We start from the raw sequence: 26,383 nt of genomic DNA, 5'->3' as shown, positions 1-26,383 counted from the left end.
CTCAATTTTTGAATTTGGCCTATCAAACGCCACTGGTGAATTTAGCCCAGGCCCATCTATTCCCATCAAAATATTTGGCCCACAATTGAATTTGGTTTAGCTATTCTAGTGAAAAATTTAGCCCACAACTAAATTTGTCCCATCTATTCCAGTAAAAATATTTGGCCCACAAGTAAATTTGGTCCATCTATTCCCGTGAAAAATATTTGGCCCACAAGTAAATTTGGGCGGCCCACATCTGAATTTGGCCCGTCTATTCGTATGAAAAATATTTGGCCCACTAATGACATTGGCTCATGTACTCCCGTGAAAAGAGGCCCACAAGTGAAATTGGCCCATCTTTTCCCGTGAAATATACTCGGCCCATCTGTTCCTATGAAAATATTCGGCCCATAGCTTAATTTGGCTCGTCTATTACCGTGAAAATATTCGACCCATAAGTGAATTCGGCCCATGTGAAATAATCAGCCCACATCTTAATTTGGCGCATATCTTCTCGTGAAAATTATTTGGCCAAGGTCTGAATGTGGCCCATTTAGTTTCTACCTAAACATACGGCCCAAATGAGAATTCGTCCCACTTAATTCTACCCGCAAATTAATTCAGCCCACTTCATCCCGATCAACGTATTTGGGCCCCTCGAAGATTTAAACCTGCTTCTGCTGCTCACCACCGGTGATGACCGCCGTCTTCCTTCCTGCCGTTCCACCATGGCAACCGCCGACGGCGGCGGCGGTCGTCTCCCCGGAGGGAACAGCTCGCCGGGGCCGTGCTCCGCACCGGCGGAGCCAGGGACAACAAAAAAAATGCTAATCAGCTCTTGATACCTAAAAAATGATAATTTTTATCGATTGGTATTCTCGCAAATGATGTAACATGATCATCTTTATTGAGCGGGATATTTTTTAAAATGGATGCATAAGATATAATGAATACTTTTATAACCATTAGAATTTAGAAGGCATAGACTTGATAAGAAGAAATATAGTATGGTAATATTCTTTAAATTTTTCTAGGCATTTAAGCTTCTATTTTATTACGGGAAAGCCATATTATGTTTCTTTGAATCAAAATTTTAGTTAATTTTATATATTTTAAGATGCTTTATTCATATATTCTATTGTACTCTATTCTATTATCTATACTACTTCATATCCTAAATTCCCTAGCTCCGCCATCTCCGGGCCGTTTCTTCCGGTGACCCTCTCCTTCCTTGATCTCTTCATCTTGCACTCGTGTGGTTATTCCATGTAAATCTCGCAAGGCTCTGACGAAGGGAAGGCGTTTTCAAACTTGATGAATTACGTGTATTTCCTGTCTTTCTAAAATTTAAATTTAAAGTTTTTATCATAATTTATTTTTTAGTTTTCACTTTTATATCACTAAAAGTTATATTCAGAATTTATTTTTTAATTATTAATAAGCAGTTTTGCTTATACTTATAAAATGCATAAAAAAAGGGGAGGCTGTAGGTACGGGCGCTGTTCTGGGTTGGTAGGCTTGCGGCTTATAGCTTGATTTAAGTCATGCACTAGGGAAAAAATGGTTAATCAATAGTTAAAATTAGCATATAAGATTTAGTTTATGGTTTTGGTGCTTATATGACATCTCATAGTTAATAATTTGTTTATATGAAGTAGTATTCACCTCTATTATTGATCACTGTAGTAAGCTGCGGCGGGGTCTCTATTGCGTTATTTTCTCAGATTTTTCTCAATTTTTATGGACGAGTTAAATTGTGTTTTATAAATAATTTTTGAACTTTTTAGTAATTAATTTTATCATTACAATGATAAACAAATATCATTTCAAACGGCAAATAACACAGCTAATACCGGTGACTTGGTGACACACGTCACGCGGACGCGGCCGCATCGGCCGTGCTTCCATCAATGAATTTTTTACCCCAGATCGGCACTGACTGCTGGATCTCTTTCCAATCGATGAATTCGGCCTATCAAAGGCTACTGGTGAATTTAGCCCAGGCCTATCTATTCCCATCAAAATATTTGGCCCACAGTTGAATTTGGTTCAGCTATTCTAGTGACAAAATTTAGCCCACAACTAAATTTACCCCATCTATTCCAGTAAAATATTTGGCCCACAAGTGAATTTGGCCCATCTATTCCCGTGAAAAATATTTGGCCCACAAAGTAAATTTGGCCCATCTGTTCTACTGAAAAATATTCGCCCCACATCTGAACTTGGCCCGTCTATTCCTATGAAAAAAATATTTGGCCCACTAATGACATGGCTCATGTACTCGCCTGAAAAATCGGCCCACAAGTGAAATTGGCCCATCTTTTCCTGTGAAATCTACTTGGTCCATCTGTTCCTTTGTAAATATTTGGCCCATGAGTGAATTTGGCCCATGTGAAAAAAATCAGTCTACATCTTAATTTGGCCCATATCTTCCCGTGAAAATTATTTGGCCCATTTATGAATGTGGCCCATTTAATTCCTACCTAAACGTTCAGCCCAAATGTGAATTCGTCCCACTTAAAAGGCTGCCACTAGAATAAAAAATTTAATATTTTTTTTATAATTTCTTAATTTACAATAAAAATTCATACTAGCGATTGATTTGCAATTGAATGAATTCTGACGAATGAGGAATTGCTCTTACAAATTCTTTGTTAGATTAGAGAGGCCGCCTCACGGGCCCACAAACTGCGTGGGTGGAACTCGACACCAAAAAGCCCAATAAAGTTAGGCCCAGCAAGCCCAACACGTATCCGTGGGCCCACTTACGCACTGACCAGTCATCGCCCACTTCCAAGTGGGCTTACCGCCCGACTCCTCGTTTCCCGCGCACTCCCACCTCCCACTCCCAAATCCCTAGCGATGGAGCCGCCGCCGCCGCCGCCGGAGCGCCTCACCGTCCGCGACCTCCTCCGCATGCGCCGCCCCACCACCGGCGCCGCATCCCTCCTCTCCGGCTCCGCCTCCCCCTTTCCCTCCACCTCGACCGCCCCGCGGCCCCGCAAGAAGCCGAGGCTCCCCGCGGCCCCGACCCCGACCCCGCGTAGCACGGCCCCCTTCGCGCCCATCTCCCGCCGCGTCCTCCTCGCCGGCACGCTCTCGATTCCGTGCGCTCGGTCCCCCGTCGCCTGCCGCAGTCATTGCCTCTCGCTCTCTGATTCCCCTTCTTCTGCTGCTGCTGCTGCTGCGCCAGCCGCAGCCTCTGTGTGCTGCTACCTCCTCGACTTCGACCCCGCTGCCGTCGGCCGCGAGATCCACGTCCTCGCCTGGAACTACCTCCCCTCCGTCCACCACGGCGGCGCCGGCGTGCTCGAGGTGGTCCGCTGGCGTCTGGCGGAGGAGGGCATGCCCGCGTCTGGCTCTGGCTTCCTGAGGACGATTCCGCTCGATTGCGTCGATGCAGAGCCTGATTCGGGCACCCACGGACACGTGTTTGGGGTTTTTAGGTCGGTGAGCGTTGTGTTCAGCATGCCGCGAGCTGCGCAGAAGAGCAATGCGGATGGAGGCGGCAGCTCGGTCGGGTTCATAGCGGAGATGACGTGCTGCGCGTGCCGGAAGTGTAGGGCAACACCTCCAGAAGCAGATGAGCAGCACAAGTTTGAGGTGGAGAAGTTCGTCTACTTTGTGGATTCTGCGAGCCGGTGGCGGCCAGTGATGGCGCGGATGGTTGGGAGGCCTATGTCTGTCTCGGGGTTGAAGAAAAGGATGGTTTCCATTGGCACAAAGGGCTCATACACCATGTTGGTGTCAACGAGGAAAACAACGCTCAAATGGTGCCCATCCTATCCAGCTGTTCGGAAGTCGGATGTGTTGCCAGGTAGTTGTGGTCGTGCGTACACGGGGATCATCACTGGAATTTACATGCAAGGCATGTTGGTTGAGCTGGATGATACTATATGGCTGCTGATTGATGATCAGCATATTGCTCCCTCACATTCTCTCCGAGTTGGTGCTGTTGTATGTATATAATTACATTTTGAGCTAAAAACTGTTCTTTTGTTTAATATCATGTCTCAATGACAGTATAACTGTTCCACTTTTCTGTTTTGTAGATTTCTGTGAAGAATGGCCAGGCAGTTTGTCTAAAATTTGCTTGGACAAGGATTGCTCTACTTGGAACATGCATTAAAACTAGCATTATTATAAAATTTTTCTCCCTGGTGGACTCCAAGTATGAAGGAACTATTTTTAGCATTCCAGTACATTGAATTGCATATATCACTGAATTGTTTCTACTGTTGATGCAGATGTTATATCAAGGCAGAGAACAGGGGTCTGTTGGGAAAGTTTGTCGAGTCTATTGAGCTGCCTGCTAGATTTTGGTATGGATTTACTATAGTTCTACTTCTATGTTATATAGCTACCATGAATAGCAGAAGAAACATTTTGTATTATCCTAATATGCTCATGTGTTTTTTTCAATTTCCAGGATGTTAGTTCTGATATCATGCTTTAAACACAAATTCACCAAGTTATTTTCTGAGAAAGAGATCCTGGGCTCAAAAAATGTAAGTTGCTAATTTATATTACTTCGTCAACACTTAATAGACTTGATTAACTAATATTCTTACCATTTGATTTTCTACTAACGTACTTGACTGGGACTATTGAACTGCAAGGTATCAATAGACACACGGATTGGTCCACACTTATGCTTCTAAAGTTCTCTCTTCAATGGGTTCCAAACCTCAGGCAAGTTTCTTGAGTAGACATTTGTTTCCATGAATGTATGATTATGAATCCCTAGTACATTCTATATTTTTTTCCATACATACTTGATCGCTTGAATTTAGTGTTGTTCAGCTCTGAATGTGATCAACAGGTTATTTGGCTAACAGAGTTAGAAAACAGCATAGCTTCTGTACTGCCTTTCAAAACTAGCACATTATATGTTTGTTGTACTTGCTTTTCAGTTCCATCATACTTTTTTGCCATAATTGTGATCATCTTGAATCACACACATTAGAGGGATTGCATAGTACATTTATTTGGTCATTAATTTTGCACAAGATAGAAATGTATGCTCTTCTAAAAGAAGGCAATGGTGGTGGCAGTGAATCTGCCACCTACTAACTCTACTGTAATATTTTTTACCAACAACTCCTTCATGTACTTTAATATTACAAAATAGTCCTTATGCATATTAGTTCTATCTTATTTCATCTCTAAAATACAAGTTTACTATGCAAATTCATCTAGGCTCTCATTGTTTACTATTTCAAATGCTTTTAAGCCAAAATTTGAATATTAAAACTTATTTTGGACTTGATTTTGTGGTTTTTCATTGTGGTTTATTTTACAATTTTTGCTTTAGAGCCGCTATGGACACGTATATAAAAGTTTTACCATAAATTATTTTTCAAAAACCTCACAATTGATTTATTATCCAAACAATATTAGCATGCATGTAGTTCATATTTATCTGTAGCAATGAACGGGTATTTAGCTAGTGATCATAAATATTTCTTTGATAGATAAATTTTGGATGAAGTTATTTCTACCATAGGATGTGGCTGAGACATTTTTCCAGCAGTGAACTTTATGTAGGTACTCATTATGTAGGCAGTAGAACTTTTTCCCTGGATGAAACAATCCATATTGTTATTGCTTTCTTTACTAATTTGGTCTTTACATGGTGTTTAAACAATAGTGCTCATGATATTAACACTTGAATTTTGTTGCACAGCATGATTTCTTTATGAAATTCTGCAATCATAACTGCTGCAGCCCATCCCGTGAATTACACTTGGAAACTTTTAAAATGGTAATATCCTTTTCTTATGTGATTGTAGCTAAATCTGTCCTTTTGTTTGCTCTGCTTGTCCTTAACAATTGACTTTGGTTAGGTCATTCCCTTTGCTAATTTTATCTGCAAGTGTGAATCATTTTGGATATTAATGATGCTCAAAATTTGGAATGACACTGAAGAAATGGACAAGAACCAGATGGTCCACCCATTTCTGTGTGATGGAATTGCCTATCCTGGTACCACAAAAAGGATAATTTCAAGCAGTGATCTGGGTGCTGTTTTAGTGGGAAGAATCAAGGTTACATTAAACTTTTGATGTCCACTTGGAAATTTTATGACATTGTTTTTCTTTCTCCCTATTCAATCACTTTAATATACAAATGTGATGCTTAGGGTGTTAAATTGTAAGATTCTTCAGACTTTCTATTGGAGATGAAAACAGTAACCTCTAAGTAGCTTACTGGATTAGGGTAGACATGTGTATGTTGCATTTCAAAACCTGGATGCTACTTACTAGTGAAGTGAATTTTGTTTTTTATGCTTGATTTATAGTTATTCTGTAGCATTTTACAAACATGACATATATCGGTTCTCTATTATAATTTGCTCAAGATTTGATTTTGCAAGCTAATTGTTCTATGCAATTTTCAGTTAGATGAATAAATAGATTGAGTCAACTGATTTGGGAAACATGTATTATAGGTGTTTCATATTATTAAGACTTTTGAGATTTGAAATTAGTGTAAGAGATTATAATATATATCATTTTTAGTGTCTATCTTGAAATAATTTATATGTTTGGTGTATCAATCTATTCAATAAACTTCAGAGCAACCTAGCTTCATATATGATTCAGTTTTGATGCTCTTTAGTGCTTATAGTTAGGATAATTATACTATTTATGAATTTCTGTGACTTTATTGCATACAGAGATCTTCACTGCCAGGAACACTGCAGTTGGTTGATGCAACAGGTTGTATAGATGTCATTATACCAGATCTTCCGCCAAATGTTTGTGTGGATGGCATCTATGAGGTTGTGCTTATACTGTTTAGTGTGTAATATTTACTACATGTGATTCCTCTTATAGATGTTGTGTTGGCAATAAAGTAACTTTCACGATTTGCTCGACTGATAGAATCAAGACCTTCATAAATTATGGCTGAGTCTTTGTATTTTAAAGCAGGAACATAAATTTTTCTTGTGATATTACCAAAAACTTATCCTGTGAGTAGTACTGCAATGCATTGATGTGGTTCATATGCTTTTTGAAGTAGTTCCTGTAAGATAACAAGAGACATCTATCAGCCATAATTTTGATTGGAATGCTCAATTTTTCGAAATCATACAATTATAGAACTATAGAGGTCAAATGCTACGTAGGAAGTTTGGAAGATAGCCTAACTCTGCAATCTTGTACTCCCTCCTTTCCATATTGTAAGAATTGTGACGCTACTTAGATTCATCCATTTATCAATGTATATGGTTTTTATATGTGTCTAGATTTATTAGCATCCATATGAATCTGAGTAAGACTAGAAAGTCTTACATTGTGGAATGGAGGGAATACTAAGTTTCTCAGCAAGAATATGTACACTTTTTTATTTTTTGGTAATGACTGTTTACACCAGTAAGATCTACCTGATGCTGTGGGTCTTCCAACTCTTTCTATTCTACTATTTCTGGGGCCAGTTTATTTCTTCCTCATTTATTTGGAGTCTCATCACTCGAATTAAAATGTGCACTTATGTAGTTTCCTCAACAAGCTCTTTCTGAGTTTATAGAATTTTATTATGTGTTAGACAGATTTCACAAGTAATTCTGATGGTCAGTTGACCCTGTTGTTTTTCAGCAATATATATTCTGCGCTTCTTTCTGATATCTCCTTTTGCTATTCAGATAACTGACTACAAAGTAGCTCTTGAAGGTCCTATGGCTTACCTTGATCCTTATGATATTGCTGATCCGCTGTCCTGCAAGGCTACTTTTCAACATCTCTCTTTCCGGAAAAGACTAAATCACCTAAAGATCTGTGTTATAACCAGCTTGAGTGAATTGAATCAAATTGGTCCTTCTGCAATTCCTTTGCAAATCAATACTTGTGCCAAGCTGTTTCACCTGCTCAAATTAACACATATATTTCCAGTAAATAATATTGTGAGTACCTTTCTCTTAGACTATCTATGTCATGGTTTTTGGAACTATCATGCCAATTATTTTTTTACTATGTTCTCATTTAGCCATTTTGCTATTGCAGTTTCAGCATCAAAACATGTCAGGGCCCAATCTGTATGCTGAGGCTGTGATACTGCCATATGATTTGAAATTTACTGAGCGAGGTGAATGCTCTGAGCATGCTGAGAGCTTTAGAATTTTATCCACTGTTTCACTTAGTAATTCCAAAGCGTCTATGACAAAACAATGTAATATTCTGTGCACCCTAAGGTTCGGAACCACCAATATTTGTGGTTCTCTAGTGTCTATCCACTCTTGTGGATCAGTTGATACTACAGTAGACAATACTCTTTGTGGCGAAAGAGATCACAGTTCTAGGATTTTATTGGAATTGAAGGAAACAAGGTTTAATTACCAGGTATGTTTTTCAGGATCAATTGTTGAAAACTTATTTTCTTATTCTGTATCACTTCATATTTGCATTAGCCTTTATTTAACATAGCATCACTAACCATCTGATCAAATAACAGTCACTGCGGATTGGTGGTTACTATCTTCTTGAATGCCCATCTGGAAGTCTTAATTGTTCTGTGAAAGGCTGTGGATGTTTACAAGGCAGTAAAGTTTCACTAGGTTCTCGGAGTAGATTTTGGAGCCTTGCCATTACCTTTAGTGGTAATATGCCCATTGGAGATCAAGCTATTGGAGTTTCTTCAGTGAAGATGGATGAGCCGTTTTTCAGAAAAGCTGTCCATAATGAGATAAAACTAGTCCATACTTGGAATGACTTCCATCAATATTGTGACTTCCATTTGAACTTTTACTGTGAGGCAATAAGTGAAAAGATGGATGAATACAACTCCGCTTGCTATGTATTTAATAAACTGTGCTCTTACTCAAATGAGGTTCTAAGTGTCTCATCATTTATTAAGACTAGGGTGCTTAAAAGGTCTTCTGATTCTGGTTCTTCTAAATGGCAAGGTGATAAACTGATTCAAGGAGATTTGATATCATTACAAGGAAAAATAGAAAATATTCATCCTTATGGTTGTAAAAAGGAAAATTTCACGGTTGGTGATGAGAAGTCCAGTATATGTATCCATGTTACTGATGATATTCATACGGTAAATGTCAATCTTATTGTTTTCAATTCAACAGGTATTTGTTCATTTGGCATTCCATTTTATGGCATTATTTGCAGGTGCGGCTCTGTGGAGACCTATGCAAACGTACTTATCCTATTGGATTAGGACCAGGGGCATCTGTGACATTCCACCGTGTCCTTTTGACACAGTACGTTGCATTCCTTTTAGCTCTTGCTAAACTGTTGTGTACACTTGCATGCTTTATACTAAATGTTTGGTGGAATGTGCTTAAATACAGTGGTGTTAAAACTCTGATACCAAAAGAAAAACATGTATTGTCCATTTAGATTAGAAAGCACATCCTGAGACTAGTTAGTTAAATGATAATTATACTTTGCTTTATTCGTTGAAGTTGGTTTCACACAGTAACACTTTCACCTTTCTTCTTTCCCTAGGATGAGAGGAAATCCTTACTTTTCACTTTTTCAGGACAGGGATCAAACAACATATCAAGCAACTAGCATGAAAGTTGTTGCATGTTAACACATCAGTTTACTTGCTTGATTTTAATACTATGTAGGAAATAAATAAATCTCAGTTGTATGCGTAGTTTTGTAGGAATCTAATGCTTTGTCTACCTGTATTTAGTAAAAGATGTTTACTTAAATGCTAAAATAAACCCATGTATTTTTAGTGCATACATTTGGTAGGTTAAATGTTGTTAATACTTGTTGGAATACACATTTGCCACATAATGATAAAAATTCAGATTCAAATCACTGTGAACGCCTTCAACAAATTTACTGACATTTTCTGCCACATCTAAATTCCTGCTTTCTGGCAGCGGGCATGAATTATCCTTCACCCCACTAACATATATTGAAGTCAGCTCCATCAATCTGCAATGTCCGAATAGAGAATGTGCTGTTACACCACCCATATCTGATTGCATTGAGGATAAGTCACTTACCAGAGTTTCGTGGTGTTTTCTCTTCTTAAGTCAGAAGCATTTAGCAGAAAATAGAGCCATCCAGTTCCAATGCCGGGTAGGTTGTTTTGTGCTTGTATTTAACTCATGGATTTCAGTTGCACTGCCTTTTAATATTTTTTGTTGCATTTACACCTGCTAAAATCTTATAGTTAAGATGTGGCAGTGAATTGTGATCCCAACATCAACCATTTGACATCTCTATCTTTGTTAGTACAGGTTGCAACTATCCACGTGTTGGTTTTGGAAAATAGTTTAAATTACCTCCAGCCCTCAGAATCAGTTAAACGATGTGAAACAACAACTGTAAAAATCCGACTAGCTGGGTTTATTGTTGGTAAGATACCGATCTGACAATTATTTTTGGCTGTATCCACCATATAAAATCCTAGATCAAATAAGTTCCATTTCTTCAAAGGAATGTTTTGCCTTTTTCGGTTTACATGGATCACTGATTATTTATTTGGCGTCCATCCAACTTAATGCTTTTCGCAGATGATGGTTCCTCTTTGTGCTGTTGCTGGGCTGATGATGCAAGGGCTGAACTGTTGCTTAGGCTGCAAGATGTTGCAGTTCTGGATGCTTCTGTCAATTTGAAGTTACCAAAAGATGGAAGTGATGTAAACAGACAACTGACTGTTGGTTCATTCCTAGAAAGAATGTTGAAGAAGCACAAAAGAATCATTGCAAGAAATTGTGGTATTCCTCCTGACATTTCATGTCGTGACTTGGAGCTGTCTTCTGTTCTGAATAAAGTCTTAAGTTGCTTGGAAGAAAAGCTTTTGAAATTTGTCATACTGAATGCTTGTTGGAAGGGAACTTTGGTGAGTCAATTTTATGCATTAGTTGATGCACTTGGTTTCTAGTGTATTTTTGTACTACTCCCTCCGATTTATTTTAATTGACGCAGTTGACTTTTATATTTAGGTTTGACCTTCGTCTTATTTAAATTTTTTGTCCAAATATGCAAAATTATAAATCATACTTAAAAAGTTACTTTAGTAATGAATCTAGTCATAACAAAATAATCAATAATTGTATAAATTTTTTATAAGACGGATGGTCAAACATAGATCCAAAAGTCAATGACGTCAATTAAAAAAAACGGAGGGAGTACATTGTTTGCATAAGAAACTAATATGATCCTAGATATTTATATGGAACGGAACTTGAGAATATTGTTTTTATCAGCAAGTCAATTAGTGTACCTATATACCCCCCAAAAGTGAAGCATTGACTGCATAATCTGTCATGTGATTTTGAATTTGCGATCAATCTATTTATATCAGTCATCTGACATTTTCTTGTGTGTCATGCACTCATGCTACTTTTCTCGGAAGGAATACTGTTTGATGAGTTTTACACCTTTGCAGAATGTAATTGCGTCAGTTTTAAATCCAAATGCTCTAAGTGGGTTTAATTTAGAGCTTCCTGATTTATATCCAGTACGGAACATGCCGAACTTTTGGGTTAATCATGCTTTTCACATAGATCCTTTGGAAGAGGCCCGAAGAATCCTTGGCAGTAAAAACAGCTAATGTTATTTGGACCAGTGGATGCATCAGGTTTCTTATGATTTGGTATGAAGTATGTGGGAGCAGCACATTGGGTCAGGACGAACTCAGACGCCCAGACCATACTGTTCGGGTTGCCCACTTAGATTTTCCTGACACCTCTGGCGGTCTGCGCAACTAAATCCTTTTTGGGACCTTCTGGTCAGCTTATCGAAGATCTGCTGTCACTGAAAGGAGCTTATTTTCCAGATGAACTGCTGAGCTAGTGGCCGGTAAGTATGGAGGGGTGGCTATGTAAACATGGAATGGTATTTTATCCCAATCATTCCCATCTTGCAACACAAGTCATGAAATGGATGTGTGGTGCTAACTGAATTTCTGATTGTGTTTCTCAGGCGTATGCGACGGAGCCAAGTCAAGATGGCACCCGAGCTACGAGCCCATGTTGACTGTTTTTCGTTCAGTGGTATAGCTTTCTATGGTCCATGCAGAAATTAACGAATTATGATGCCCTTGGAGGAAAGGCTCTTGTTGTATAGTGATCTAGCACTATCTATTTATGCACTCTCAATCTCAACAGCCACGCTTTGCATCTGTAATGTTGTAATCATGTTTCCAGTCTTACTGAAATGAAAGGAAATTAGGTCTGTACAGTGTCAAAAACAAATTTCCCTAATTGATTATGGGAAGTTGGGTAGTTATCCAAGCCTGCTGAATGCGTTCTTCTTGTTTAATGCAAACCTGTGATGCCATTCCATCACAGGCATAAACCAATAGTAGGCCCAAACTTAAAAAAGACAACAAAGGTACTGACAATGCCAACGAAAAACTCAAGAGAAACCTAAGACGAACTAAGACAGTTTCTTGCCACCAGCTCTTCTCCTTTGTCGTCAGAAGCTTCTTCCTCTAACCTAGATGTTATATACACATGAGGGTCTACATGTCATAGACAGTGGGTTACAAATATGTTAGCTGTCATTTCTAAGAGTGGCAAAAAAAGTTAAATGACTGATGTTTTCTTTGCTTGCCCCTCTCTCTCTCTCTCTTTTTGTGAAATGGTAACCAGAATCCAATCCAATAGCAAATATATTTTTTGAATAAGAATAGCAAATATATTGAATAACATCAATAGGGTTTTTGGGTATTTTCTTCGGGAAACAAGCAACATTCCTTGTTTTCAGATTGCCCAAGCTACTGCTGCAGTTCCTATCACCATTTCTTTCCTCACCCCAACTTTGATTCTTTGAATGTTTACAGCCACCCCAAAACATATGTTGCACATTGTCAGCTGGTGTTTGATCAAAAGCACAGTAAAATGACATTCCAAATGAATTTTGCTAAAGGACAGTTCAAGAAAAGATGGTCCACACTCTCATTATTATCTTTGGTTAAAATTTTATTGAGAGGAAGACCACGTGATGTCCTTTTCTGGATGATGAACTCGATAACTTTGATTTCACCTTTTCAAGAAAGCAAGGAATAGTTATTTTCTAGAGGATGAACTGGCTGTATGGATTTTTTTTTTCATTAGCAGCTTGAACATATATAAGCGGGAGGACAAATAGACGTCGTTCAGAACTGGAAGCGACTCTTTAAAGAGGAACGAAGTCGACTTGTAGTTAGAGTTAAAAAGAGCAAGATAAGTTTTTTTACAATCACAGCAAGAACCAAACAACTCCTCACCTTTGTATCTTTCTTTTTTTTTAAAAAAAATCTCATTTAATGGAAACTTTCTCGGCCAAAATAATAATAATAAAAGAGAGCAAGGGCTTGTCCAAGAACAAGAATTCCTTCTCATTCCTTAGTGAATTTTCCGTCACTGATGCATGTCAATGAGTGACATACACCGTGTATGTATTTTTACCCATTTGCGTGATTAACAATGTCGTATGACAATGCAATAACTGGGTCCAATCGACAAAAGAAAAGCTCTTTATTCAAGCCTAGTGATTGCGCCAAATCTGATTTTGTTTTTGTTAGCCACCACATGCCAGGCAAAAACTACATGGTTAAGCCCCAATGGCTGCAAGAAGAATGAACAGCATAACCTCGTCCAAAACTAAGTATACAGTGAACATATGGAGATTTCTGTACTGTCTTCAAGGGCTTGACCCTTTCTTGAACAGCTTGATCTGATCTCCATAGTAGTACGCACTGCCGATCATCAGAACAACCGTCGCGCCTTGAGCGACCACACGGGCCCTCATCAGTTTCTGACCCAGTTGAGAGTTGCCGGATCGGAAGCTGATCAGGCCAGCTGTCAGAACACCAGCAGTGACCAATGCACCTGGAATTACATGTCGAATTGCAGATCAACGTATGTCAGGAAAGGAGTAAAATTCCCTGGATATATGAACGCCAAGATAGCATCAACACTTAAATTTTGATTTGCTGCATGGCTATACCTATGTTACAGATAAAGTTGAGTTGCTTGCGCAATGGTAAGGGCAAGCATGAATCAGGACGCTGACTCATTTGAAAACTTATACCTACCAAAAATAATTGCTGGATCCACAAAATGAAGTGCAGCATAAGTTGAACTAATGAACTTTATAAATTAATTAAATAATTATTGAGCAAAGCAAGACATGAACAAATTGGAAGCACCCTAAATATTTATCGGACTTGCTACAAATAATATGCACTAGCACTAATAGGCCTATATGATTATTCATAACTTTTAAGCTTCGGTAGACATCTAGTAATGAGATAAATTAATGGTGCCAAATTGTTTAAGAAACATATCCTCGAAAATTGCCTAGTAAAAACATATTCTCCTAAATTCTAGAATATATATCTCTTGAATAAGTTTCAGACATAAGCAAGAAAAGAAAAAAAATGTCCACTAAAGATATATTGGAAAATAAGAGTAAGTTACTTTAGAGGCTAACTTTATGCATTTAATTGATTTCACATTAGAAAGCAGAGCTCCATGCACAACATATCACTACTACATGAAACTCTATGAATCAAGGTCATCGGCAAAAGGTCATTAGCTTCTAGGACATGAGCAGTGCTAACTACTGAGCATCTTTCTCGCACATGTCAAAGTAAGCAGGCTCAGCTTAGCTGAACTATGTAGATGAGCGAACTGGAATCCACATTAAACTTCTATGATCAGCTTGTTTTCTCAGACAATGTTTTCATAGCAGAAAAAGATAGATTGCCCACAGTAGGGAAAAGTGTCTTTGGGGCTTTAAGCTAGTTAACTCATTCATATCCAACAAATCAGAATTTTATGAATGCAATGCACATCTAGATTCATAGAGGGTACCTTAGTTCTCTGCTACACTGACAAAACTCTTAACACTCTATACCCAAATCCGATTATCCATAAATGCTTGAAGTGTCTACAGTTTGAGATAGTAGAAAATCCTAAATATCAGCAGAATGTTTCCCACTGAGTTTCCATCAAAGCCAACCTATCTCCACTAGGTAGTTCAGCCACACAACCCAGGCCAATCCATGCCAACAGAATCTAACACAGGTAGCTGATGAACAAAATTATTCAAGCACGATCTGCAAGCAAGGTGGTAGCAAAATGAGCCTCTCATATTCACCTCAACTTGACGGGAAATTTTCAAGTTTCACTTCACTGGTACATAATACGATCAAAAACGATAGGGAAAATTTCATCCATACCACAAACTTTTGACTGATACTAAAAAATACCACAAAATTTCCCACCTTCCCAATAATACAACAAAACAACGGGAGTGGAATGGGACGGCATGGGAAATAACGGTGCTAGACATTTTTACCCCTCTCCGAAATCTGGCCGACGCCCCTCCTCGCCCCGCCAACCCACTCCCGCCCGGCGGCCGACTCCCCTCGCCGCCGGCCGACTTCCCTCCCTGCCGGCGACACACTTCCCCGCCAACTGACGCCCCCGCCCGCCCGGCGAACCGACTCCCCACGCCGAAGTCAGATCTAGGCGATGGTCTTGGCCAGACGACGCCTCTCCCGCCCCGCCGGCCCACGCCCGCCCGACAGCCGACTCCCTATGCCGCCGGCCGACGCCCGCACACCGCCACCGACCAACTCCCCTCCCCACTGGCCGCCGCCTCACCCGATGGCCGACGCCCTATCGGCCACCGGCCACTGCCCCGCACGTCGGCCGACGCCCAGACGACCAAGGCCCTGCTCGCTAGCGACGCCGATGCCCCGGCGTGCGAATCCCCGCCCGCCAACTGAGGCCCTGCCCGCCGGCCGACACCCGCCTGCCAACGCCAACGCCCTGCCGGCCACCGCCCCGTCCGCCGGCCGACGCCCAGGCCGCCCAGCCCATCCTGCTCACCCGCCGGTGACGCCCTGTGTTCATCTTCATCCTCCACCCTCTTCTCTTCTACGCAGGAGTATTTTGGTCCTATGAAATGTGAACGTTGCTTCCTGTTCCACTCCCGTTGCATTCTGTGGTATATTTGGGAAGGTGGAAATTTTGTGGTATTTTTTAGTACCGCTCGAAAGTTTGTGTTATAGATGGAATTTTCCCTAAAAGATAACGTGCACAGTCACAGCTAGTACTAATGTTCCTCCTTTATGTCAGCGAATGGAAAAAAAAACAGTAATGAAGGCCATGATTTCCTGAAGCACATAAGCATGCGAACCCAGCAATCATTCAATTCAACACGGATTCGACATCACTGAACACTCCACATATTCTAATCCGTCAAGAAAGCTGAAAGCTTTTCCTTAATCCCGCAAAACAAAAAGAACTGCCCTAGATTTCCCCGTCCCCCCAGGAACTGCCATCCAGCCATCCCAACAACAGCAGGATCCCCCCAACTCCATCAAGGACCCAACCACCAAAGCACGGCACACGGCCACCGATCCACCCAAAAGAAGAACACAACAAAACGAACCAACTAGGGCCACCCACAGGCAGGCAGAGATCGAGCGGGCGGCGTACCGATGGGGACGAAGGGGTTCTTCACGGGCTTCTTCCCCTCCAGCACGAAATCATCCATGTGCATCGGCGGCGGCGGCGGCGGCATCCTCCCTCCCGCGGCGGCGGCGCTGCTGTTCTCCATTCGCTTTGGGAAAATAAAAAAAATCGCTTTTCTTTTTCCTTTTTATTGCTTTGGGGAAGAAATGGAGAGAGAGAGGAGAGATGGAGGGGCGGGTATCTGGACCGTTGGATTGAGATCCAACGGTGGTAGTTTTTTGTGGTGGATGGGGGAAGACATGTTAATGGATGTGGTGTCAAACTTGCCAACCGAGAGGGGGATCTTGTTGATCTTGACGTCTCATAGGTCTAGAATCTTCTGGGATGCAGGCTTGTTTAGGGAAAGTTTAATAGTATCTACCGGCTTTATTCCATCTATAGTTAATTTAGTAGACAATTAGTTATTTATAAAACATTAATATATGCTCTCATATGTCATAGACATACCTTTTGTCTTGAAGTAAGTGCTATAACTAGCTATAGCTCATTCATCTCTTATGTCTTATCTTCTTAAAATATGTTTATAGCTAGTTTATAGCTCACTATTGTATCTACTCTTATGTGTGTAAATCGAGTAGAGATTAAGTGTCGGTGAAGGTGATTAGTAAGTTGATACTACTACTGGGGTTATGTTGTATTTCATTATTACTCTTTAGCTTATAGAAAAGTTAGGATGTTTTCTTGGAATTTTATGCATGTTTATTATAGTCATAATCCTATGTGGTAGTTTGAGAGAGTAATATTTTTGTTGTTATACAACTGTCTTATATGTGTGTTGAACAATATAGGCATGGTAAATGTGTTATGTGCTATATTTACGTGTGTTTTATAAAATATATACAATGAAAGAGTAATAGAAAAACTACTGCAGCTAAAAAAGAAAAAGTTGCATCGATTTTTTCGATAACATAACAATTAATGTATAACTTGATGTAGACAATTTATCGCTAATTAGATGTCTGATATTATCACCCTCATATTTTTTCACTTTTGCCTATGTATATAAGCTAAATTTTATTTTTTAACCTTAAATTTAGAGTTGATTTTAAGTTTTTTATCGTATTTTATTTTTCAGGCTTAACTTTTACATTGCTAAGAACATATATTTTTATTCATAAATTATTTTTTATTTACAAATATATCGTTTGATTATTTCCTTCAACGAGCGAAAAGAGCCCCCCCATCTGTAGTAATCAGTTACCGTAGCTAGCTCCCTACTCACTACGTTTCAAAAATACGAAGATTTCTGGAACTTGGATTTTATACCAAAATATAATTTTTTTGTTTTATTTATAGTACTATTTGGCTCATTAATAACTTACTATTCAAAACTATCCACACATACCCTCCCACCCCATCAAATTTTTATTTATTAAAAGGCATAATAGTCTTTTTTTATCAATCTTAATCTCTGTTAAATAACCTAGAAATGTTTATAGTTTATGATGGAAGTAGCACTATATTAGATTATATAGGGTTGTTAATATCAAGAGTACCAGAACACAACTGATATAACTTTTTATGTGGTTGTATGATTTTCTAATAACTTTTAGTACAATGCATAACATATACTCCTTTTGTTCCAAAATATAGGTATTTTAGGTCTTAATAAGATCTTCGAGATGTAACTTTTAACTAATAATAATTATAAAAAAATATATTTTTAAAGAAAACGATATGTATATCATGATAGGTTGTTTAATGGTAAATCTGGTAACATCATTCTTATGTAATCGATCTTTTTTATTATTCTATTACCAATTAAGTTTGAAATGTTTGATTTAACACAATTTCAAAGATAACTATATTTTAGAGCGTATTTGAGATATTTGATAATGAGCAAGAATTATGCGATGCTTGTTTTAAAGATATGATAATCATTCCTAGTAATATAATGAGAATTTCAAGTGAACATACTTGTTTCGTCATCAAAATGTGGTCATCTGTCCTACCGTTGATGAGTAAGGACATGTTTGGTTAGGAGAGAACATTTTCATACATTTTTTTTATTAAGGTAGCTAACTTTAGCTGTCATACTTTTGTGGCAAACAAAATAAAAAACCTAAGTTTAGACAAGAAAACAGAATGGGTGACATGTGGGCTAGGTGAGTAAGAATCGAGCTTTTCAGAATCCGGAAAAGATGCATTCTTCATTTTCTGGCTTATAGTTTATTTTTTTAATTATGCGACTACAGATTCATAGAAGTTAATTTCGGGAGATTGACAAGATAAGCTCCTAAACAGGACCTACGAGTTAGACAAGTTAGAGCTATAATGTTCCTATAAAAATTATAACTTATCTAAGGTTAGCTGCGATAAAGTTAATTACCAACCAAAAAAATGGCCCATTGAGCAATCGTGGCACACCAACCCTTGGATCGCTCCGTTTCATATGGCTGAGCCCAGTCTGCCATGTAAAGCATCAGCAGCTAGATTGGGTGAAGAAAAAGAGAGAGAAATAAGCGACCTGGCTCCTTAGAGCATCCCCAACGGCTCATCTATCTCATCCTCTATCCTGAAAATAGAGGATGAAGACTACAAATTGAGCTTCAACAGAACGGCTATCCTATCATCTATTTTTAAAGGTCATTCATATTAGGAGAAAGAACCTTAAGATGATCTTTCTTCATCCTCCAAAAAATCCAAAAAAATATAGAGGATGTCATATATGGATGATATAGTGGAGTACAAAGAGATATGAAGAATGAAACTAGTTTAGATGATCATCCAAGTAAAAATATGGATGATCTAATTTAGATGAGTTGTTGGGATGCTCTTACCTTGCCCCAAATATGCTCCTAAAATATGATCCACATTTATGTTTTTAAAACCAGAACTGAGTAGGATGCCAACGGAAGGCCCCTCCTAGCAATGGCTCTTTCCGATCAAAAATATTTAGAATAAGATTTGGTTGAACTTTTAAATTCTGTCCATTAATATTCTAAGGCACCTAGCTTAAATGCAAAACAAAAGATATTCACATATTTTCCTAAAAAGCATCAATTTAATATCATAAATGTATTTGATTTTATAAATTTATTCTAACATAAACATTTTTATGTTACATATCTCCTTTGTTTGTCACTTCCCTCAAAGTATTCCAATTCAATTACGTGGTAATACTTAGGGTCGATTGGATCCATACCCTTACAAATTTATCTGATTAAAAATTATCATTATTATCCTTGAAACCTGCTACATATCATTGCATTTTTATAAAATTCTATTCTTATGAATCCTATGAAGTTGTATGAAAAACATCAATCTATTAGAGTTTGAGAGGAAATGCAATGCAAGGGCCAATATCATGTAAATCTCTCATTGAGTCCGGGTCTTTATCCCTTCTTAAATAGTTAAAGTTTTTCCTTGTGATATATCCTAACGGTCAAGTATTTTGTAATCTTTTTTTTTGCCATCACATTTTGTATTGTAATCATTTGATTTATACTTTATAAAAGGGTTTGTTTGGTTTACATCCAATCTCAACCAAGACAAAAATTTGGTAATGCCAAAATATTATCCATCCATTTAGTTTATCAGCACCCAAAAAAAAAGGAATGCCAAATTATAAACAAATACACCTTTGGTATGAGGTTAGCCAAATCTTCACCAAAAATTTTGGCAACAACGAATTCTTGCCATTGCCAAATATTTGGTATGTTTAGGATTTGCAAAGAACCAAACAAGCCCATAGTTTTCACAATCCTGCTTTCAGCCCTGAATTTGCATTTAACAAAATTATCTTGTTTGCTGTCCAGCCTCTAACCGACACCACTAGTCCCTAGACCCAAGATTTCCACGTTTACATACGTCAGGTTATATATCCATCAGCCATTAGGTCCAACTTATGATGATCACTATCAAACCAGATTAACTACCATCACCTAAATCAGCTGGGTTTTCCTGTCCTAGTACATTGACCAAACCTGGGATCCTTCTGACTGCAATTTAGTTGTGAAGCCCCTAGTTAATTATCTGAGCTAGTGACAAGTTTGGTTGTTTTATTTGTACCTGTAACCTCTGCAGCCACCAACCTCACCTATAACACACCCCCACAACTGCAAAACACGTTGCCGTCAGCAAATTGAGCATCAACAAAATGCTTGAGAATCAAGCACACGCTTGCGTTATATAGTACATCTCTTGTGTCTCCTTCCAACCGTCGTCGTTTCACCGGTCGTCAAGATCATCATCTCCCAGATTGCGTTAACCAACTTTCACCTTGCCAAGAAATCCAATTCACGTTACATCCGTTTATAATTTTAATTATAATAATTATTATTATTATTTTGCGTTTTGACTAGGTAGTTGCAATGCTAGCATTACACACCCAATGGTACAATTGCGTGGAGCTAGATTAAAGCTTTGTTTTTGCACGAAAAGCTAGATTAAAGTCTTCTCTTTTTTTTTTTCAAAACACACCCCTATATACAGACTAACAGACACACGCGTCACACCATAAATAGAACACCATTTCAAATATATAACTTGAACTTGGGTGAACAGATTCCACCACAAGAGAGTCTAATCAGTTGAGCTGTGCTTAGTTTGAATATTAAAGTTTGTTTGGAAGTAGAATTATTTTTTATAACAATAGTAGCAACTATCTAAATTATTGTAATTTGAATCCACTACAATTTAACAGTTCAGATATGTCTTTTTCTTGTCCAATTAACGCGGTGATTTCTACAATCTGAGAGCGAGCTGGGTGACGACTCCTAGCCGTCTGGCCCGTCTCTAATAAAGCAAGAAATAGAAACAAAATATAAAAGATAGAATAGAATGCAAAATAATCAACAAGTAATCAATATATGCTTCGATTGGCTGATGCAGGATACTTGTGATGCAAAGCAACAGATAGATTGAATACAAAATTTACGAAACCAGGAAGATACAAAATCTGACTGAACCATTAATTATATAATCATGTGAAGATTATAGTTTAGTAGTTGAGAGGAGTAGAAAGAAAAGATCAGCACGAATCACACTGCAGCCTGAAAGGTTCTTGATAACAGCTACGTTGCAACCACCACCACCTCTCTCTTCCTCCTCAGTCCTTGGTCGCCATCACCACGTCCATTTCTCCCTCTCTTCTTCCTCCTCACCTCTCCCAAATGTCACTCTCACACACTCACCGCCCATTTTTTTCAGCTCAAATGCTTCTCTTGTCTTTTTTCTCTTCATTGCACCAACCACACGCTCCTCTTCAAAACGAGGCAAGGCTCAATCGATCGATCGATCGAATGCGCGGTTGCGGATCATCGTCGTCGTCTTCCTCATCGAGCAGTTGCGCAATTGTGGTTGGTTTCTTGGTCCATAAGTAGCAAAGCTAGGGAAGTGAGTGGTAGTAGTAGTAGCTGCTGCTGCTGCTGCTGCCCATTCCTTTACTTCTTTGCCAAACGCCTCTAGGTGGCACGTCTCCCTTGTACTTGGCCGCCAAGAGACCGTGTCTTGTAGGTCTCTATCTAGCTTTGATCCTCAGCCTCATTTCAGAGCCTCTGGAGTCTGGACTAGATTACTGGCCTCCATTGTCGACCTTGTCCTCTCACTCTACTCCTGTCCTTGTTTGATCGTACTCCAGCTTCTTTCTTGATCAGTTGGTTCATCATCAGGTCAGCCTTGTCAGTGTTCATGCTCATCCTGTGTGCTCTTCTGCTTTGAGAGTAATCGACATGTTCTGATATGTTGCATGGTGTGTGTGTGTGTGTGTTTGCTTGCAGTGGCAGCCATTCGTGCTGCAGCACATGTGCCTTTTCATGTAAAGTGCAGTGTGCCTTGAGCTGGAGCAAGGAATTTCTCCCAGTTCTTGATCACCGGCAAGGTATATTGGAATTAGATTCTTTCAGTAAAAAAAAGAGTCTCGAGCCAAAGTTCTTCAGACAACGGCGGCGACGAAGGTGTAGTCAAAAGATAGATAGCTTCAGAAAGTGGTCCAATCAGCCAGGATGTTCAACAACATCGTCTCGTCATGGAACAAGAGGAGGAGGAGCAGATCACTCGATCAGCTGAACCCATGTGAGTGCAAGAATTGTGCTTCTTTTTTTTTTCAGTCAAGAACTGTAATCTGTAAGGCTGTAACTCTGAAACTCTGCTCTTTTTTCTTTTTGCAGGGGTGTACAAGCCAGCCGAGCTGTGGCAGATGAAGGAGCAGGGCCCGACGGCGGCGCTGCCGCCGCCGCCGTCGAAGAAGCGCAGCAGCTGCTCCATGGTGTTCACCCTCAAGGAGATGGAGGAGGCGACCAACATGTTCAGTGAGAAGAATCTCATCGGCAAGGGCGGATTTGGCCGCGTTTACAGAGGAGTTCTGAAAAATGGTCAGGTAGGTAACTTCATTTTCAGCAATTCAGTTCAGAGTTTCAGGTTCAGAATTTCAGATTCAAGATAAGTATGATCTTGGATTTGAGCATATGAGACAGAAATGGTTCTTGTCATGTACTAGCATTTTGTGTCCGTAATTTTCAGACAATTATTAGCACCACCGGCCTCATCAATGGTTCGAATTGGAAGAGAATTCTCCTGTTTTGGTTGCATGTATTTGGCACAATATTGATTTCTGTAGGTGACACATTCCTGAGCTGGAATTGTAGTAGTCCTTGCAGACAGCCAGGATCAATACGGTGTGACATTTGGTCTTGACATCAAACTCAAGAAAAGAAAGTGCCAACCACCAGTCAAATAAGATCAAAAATCATCAATCAATCCCCAAGAACAATTTTTAAATATAACCTCTGAACTTGCCATTAAAAATATATATATAAGCTCTGAACTTTACTGAATTACTCCTTGGTGCTTTAGTAGTACTCACATTCTCACATATGTTCTTCATATTCAAGCTGCAGTAACTTTGTGTTAACTAATAACTAACCTTTATGTCCTCAGTTTCAGAACACCAGTTACAGCTTGATTTTCACCTAAAATGTTGTTTCTTTTATATAATTCTGAAGATTGTTGCCATCAAGAAGATGGACCTGCCTACTGCTAAACAAGCGGACGGCGAACGCGAATTCCGAGTCGAGATCGACATCCTGAGCAGGCTAGACCACCCCAATCTGGTCACGCTGATCGGCTACTGCGCCGACGGCAAGCACCGGTTCGTCGTCTACGAGTTCATGCCCAAAGGCAACCTGCAAGATGTTCTCAATGGTAATTTTTAGCTTCCAAAAATGCTTATACGATTATTATCAATCATAAAAAAGGACAATTTTTACAGTTTTTTTTCAAACAAAACAGTTAAGTCTGCATGAATCAGCCAAAAAGAAAAACTCCACATTTTTAACCATTAATTTACAAGTTTTACTTTTACATTATGGTAGTATTTACTGGTAGTGAAATCAATCTAAACCGTTCATCCCTTATAATCGAATGGATCATTTCTATTTATTTATATTACCACTTCAATTAATGAAATATAGCACGGAATAATGTTTACGGATAGAACTTGATGGCATTACTCTCTATTGGTAGTGTTCGGTAGCATTATCATCGATGTAAGAATCTCGACGGTTGATTTAAAGTTCTATTACTAGTAGAAAAAATATTCTGCTACCCGTAGTTATTTGAGATATTATAAATATATCCAATCCATTGGATTAGAAAAAATAAACGTTCTGAATTGGTTCGAGTATTGTAAAATAACTGTTACAGGTAATATTGGTAGCAAAATACTTATCAGTATCAGTAGAGAGCAGAAAAAAAATTTGTGCCCAGGTTTATGGCCATTTTCGTTTCAGGTATCGGCGAGGTGAGGTTGGACTGGCCGGTGAGGCTGCGGATCGCGCTGGGCGCGGCGAGGGGGCTCGCCTACCTGCACTCCACCACCGCCGTCGGCGTCCCCGTCGTCCACCGCGACTTCAAGTCCAGCAACGTCCTCCTCACCGAGCACTTCGAGGCCAAGGTCATCATCATCTTTCGCAACAAAATTTTTCACTGCATCATCCCGTTGTAATTTCACTGCAAAATCTGCATACTCTGACCAAGATCATTTCTGTCACCGAACATTGCAATTTCACTGCAAACTTGCATCCTCTGATCAAGATCTTTGATGTCACTACACCAAACATTGCGATTCACTGCAAATTTGAATTCTCTGACCAAGATCTTTGATGTGTTTGAGGTGACAGATTTCAGACTTCGGGCTGGCCAAGCTGATGCCGCAGGATCTTGACCTGTACGCCACCACCAGGGTGCTCGGCACCTTCGGTTACTTCGATCCGGAGTACGCTCTGGTGAGCAAACCAAACGATCGCCATGATCTTGGTGATGGTGTTCATGTTCATGGTAACGATGTGTTTCTTGCTGCAGACGGGGAAGCTGACGCTGCAGAGCGACGTGTACGCGTTCGGCGTCGTGCTGCTGGAGCTGCTCACCGGCCGCCGCGCCATCGACCTGAGCCAGGGCCCGCAGGAGCAGAACCTCATCGTGAGGATGCAGCAGGTGGCCGGCGACCGGAAGAGGCTGCGGAAGGTGGTGGACAGGGAGATGGCGAAGGGGTCGTACACGGCGGAGTCGGTGTCCATGTTCGCCGGCCTCGCCGCGCGCTGCGTCTGCTTCGAGAGCGCCGGCCGGCCGTCCATGGCCGACTGCGTCAAGGAGCTCCAGTTCATCATGTACGCCAACATGAAGATCTGAAATCAATCATGGTGGCGTTTTTAGTTTTTACTCCGACGACGACGGCGATGGAGAAGAAGAAGACGACGACGACGATGATCTTGGTGTTTGTACAGAAAATTTTTTTTGTGGTTTTTTCGCAGAATTTTCTGCTCAAAGTCCAAAAAAGATTGGGGATTTGTGGTATAAAAAGTCCACAGATTTCTATCGTTTGATTGATAGTAGTATCAACTTTAGAAATGAGAGACGAACTGAAGACAGATAGAGCAAAATTCAATACTGTATTTCACCAAAAAAAAAATTACTCATTGAACTTTGGGGAAAATAGTGTAAAGATACCAAGTTTGGACCGAATACTACTATTTTTTTTTTCAAATGGGAATTTCAGTCTATTTTCTGCAGTAAAATATTAGGCCCAAACAAGGCGTTTGGGCCCAGCACGACTGGTCCCAGGCCGAAAAGCCCAACTAAACCGGGGGCCCAAAAAATGTTGCCCAACCAAGCCAGGAGTTTACCCTCTCGTCTCCGCCGCTATATATGCAGCCGCAGGTTGCGCGCCGGCGGGGAGCAAGAGCAGCAACCTCGCCGCCATAGCATTGTAGCAACGAAAAGATCTCTGCGCTGCGCTTTGCCGCCGAAGCATCCGATCGAGAGAGAGAGAGAGGGAAGCGTGGGGCGTGTTCTTGGTTGTCTTCTTGGCATGGAGAAGTTCACCGCGCTGGTCCCCGGCCGCCGCGCGGCCGCCGTGTGAGGAGGGGGAGTGGGAGAAGGAGAGGGAAAGGAACGAGGCGTGCCTGCGCATCCGGCTCGAGGAGATCGTCATCGTCAAGAACGAAGCCCGGCCTAGACGCCGCCTCCGCAGCGCACGGATGCGGCGGCGGTGGCGCCGCCGTCCCCGGTCGACGGAGAAGAAGCGCGCGTGCGGCAACTCCATTGCCGCCGCGGGTCCCGGCGGAGGGCCGTCGACGGCTACGGCCGCCGCGGCGCGGGGCGCGTGGGCGGTCGTGAGGAGGATCGTCGGCCTCGACTAGAGCGAGCGCCTTCTTCTCCAATGGAGAGTGATAGACTAATTAACCAACTATTCGTAGGTGTTCTTGATTTCCTGTGGCTTGACGGTTTTGCTCGATAATTAGAGAACCAGAACAATCTGACGTGGAGCCAGAGGAACGTGATCACTGAGGGAAAATTAACCATTTGTCACTTTTACGAGTGCAATTATGCCACTTTTACGAGTACAATTAATCTCATGTGTCTAAGACATCGTTGTTAGCTTTGCCGAGGAGTCACTCCCTCGTCACACATGCGAGGAAGAAGAACAATAGCGACAAACACAAGCTT

At 40.3% G+C, this 26,383-nt stretch overlaps 3 protein-coding genes across 3 annotated transcripts; 2 read left to right on the top strand and 1 right to left on the bottom strand.

The window, feature by feature from the left end:
• Nucleotides 1-2,844: 2,844 nt before the first annotated feature.
• LOC102711832 (CST complex subunit CTC1) lies at nt 2,845-11,592 on the top strand. Its single transcript, XM_040527325.1, has 16 exons — nt 2,845-3,939; nt 4,035-4,153; nt 4,230-4,304; nt 4,412-4,490; nt 4,612-4,674; nt 5,669-5,746; nt 5,829-6,029; nt 6,662-6,766; nt 7,631-7,888; nt 7,989-8,324; nt 8,437-9,030; nt 9,108-9,199; nt 9,836-10,037; nt 10,199-10,316; nt 10,475-10,803; nt 11,353-11,592. The coding sequence occupies exons 1-16, from the start codon at nt 2,845-2,847 to the stop codon at nt 11,515-11,517; spliced, it is 3,909 nt and encodes a 1,302-aa protein (XP_040383259.1). The 3' UTR covers nt 11,518-11,592.
• Nucleotides 11,593-13,402: 1,810 nt separating this feature from the next.
• On the bottom strand, nt 13,403-16,536 carry LOC102702405 (RING-H2 finger protein ATL48-like). The gene is made up of 2 exons (XM_006660525.2): nt 16,403-16,536; nt 13,403-13,780 (listed from the first exon to the last, which is right to left on the bottom strand). Exons 1-2 carry the CDS (start codon nt 16,521-16,523, stop codon nt 13,593-13,595), a joined length of 309 nt encoding a protein of 102 aa, XP_006660588.1. The 5' UTR covers nt 16,524-16,536; the 3' UTR covers nt 13,403-13,592.
• A 5,070-nt stretch (nt 16,537-21,606) lies between these two features.
• LOC102702126 (probable serine/threonine-protein kinase PBL28) lies at nt 21,607-25,436 on the top strand. Its single transcript, XM_040527701.1, has 7 exons — nt 21,607-22,050; nt 22,159-22,453; nt 22,549-22,757; nt 23,383-23,581; nt 24,169-24,332; nt 24,559-24,663; nt 24,740-25,436. Exons 2-7 carry the CDS (start codon nt 22,384-22,386, stop codon nt 25,064-25,066), a joined length of 1,074 nt encoding a protein of 357 aa, XP_040383635.1. The 5' UTR covers nt 21,607-22,050; nt 22,159-22,383; the 3' UTR covers nt 25,067-25,436.
• Nucleotides 25,437-26,383: the final 947 nt, after the last annotated feature.

The sequence above is a fragment of the Oryza brachyantha genome, chromosome 9 (assembly GCF_000231095.2).
Source record: "Oryza brachyantha chromosome 9, ObraRS2, whole genome shotgun sequence".
In the NCBI taxonomy this organism is placed as follows: Eukaryota; Viridiplantae; Streptophyta; class Magnoliopsida; order Poales; family Poaceae; genus Oryza; species Oryza brachyantha.
This window is presented reverse-complemented; position numbering and strand designations above follow the sequence as displayed.

What these genes read in the sequence shown, in the direction of transcription:
- LOC102711832 (XM_040527325.1), top strand. Translation starts at nt 2,845, where the DNA reads ATGGAGCCGCCGCCGCCGCCGCCGGAGCGCCTCACCGTCCGCGACCTC. An exon ending in TATTTCCAGTAAATAATATT is followed by an intron (nt 7,889 to 7,988) that starts GTGAGTACCTTT and finishes TTGCTATTGCAG; the next exon opens with TTTCAGCATCAAAACATGTC. An exon ending in TTACTGATGATATTCATACG is followed by an intron (nt 9,031 to 9,107) that starts GTAAATGTCAAT and finishes CATTATTTGCAG; the next exon opens with GTGCGGCTCTGTGGAGACCT.
- LOC102702405 (XM_006660525.2), bottom strand. Translation starts at nt 16,523, where the DNA reads ATGGAGAACAGCAGCGCCGCCGCCGCGGGAGGGAGGATGCCGCCGCCG. An exon ending in GAACCCCTTCGTCCCCATCG is followed by an intron (nt 13,781 to 16,402) that starts GTACGCCGCCCG and finishes ATGTAATTCCAG; the next exon opens with GTGCATTGGTCACTGCTGGT.
- LOC102702126 (XM_040527701.1), top strand. Translation starts at nt 22,384, where the DNA reads ATGTTCAACAACATCGTCTCGTCATGGAACAAGAGGAGGAGGAGCAGA. An exon ending in ACTCGATCAGCTGAACCCAT is followed by an intron (nt 22,454 to 22,548) that starts GTGAGTGCAAGA and finishes TTCTTTTTGCAG; the next exon opens with GGGTGTACAAGCCAGCCGAG. An exon ending in GAGTTCTGAAAAATGGTCAG is followed by an intron (nt 22,758 to 23,382) that starts GTAGGTAACTTC and finishes ATAATTCTGAAG; the next exon opens with ATTGTTGCCATCAAGAAGAT.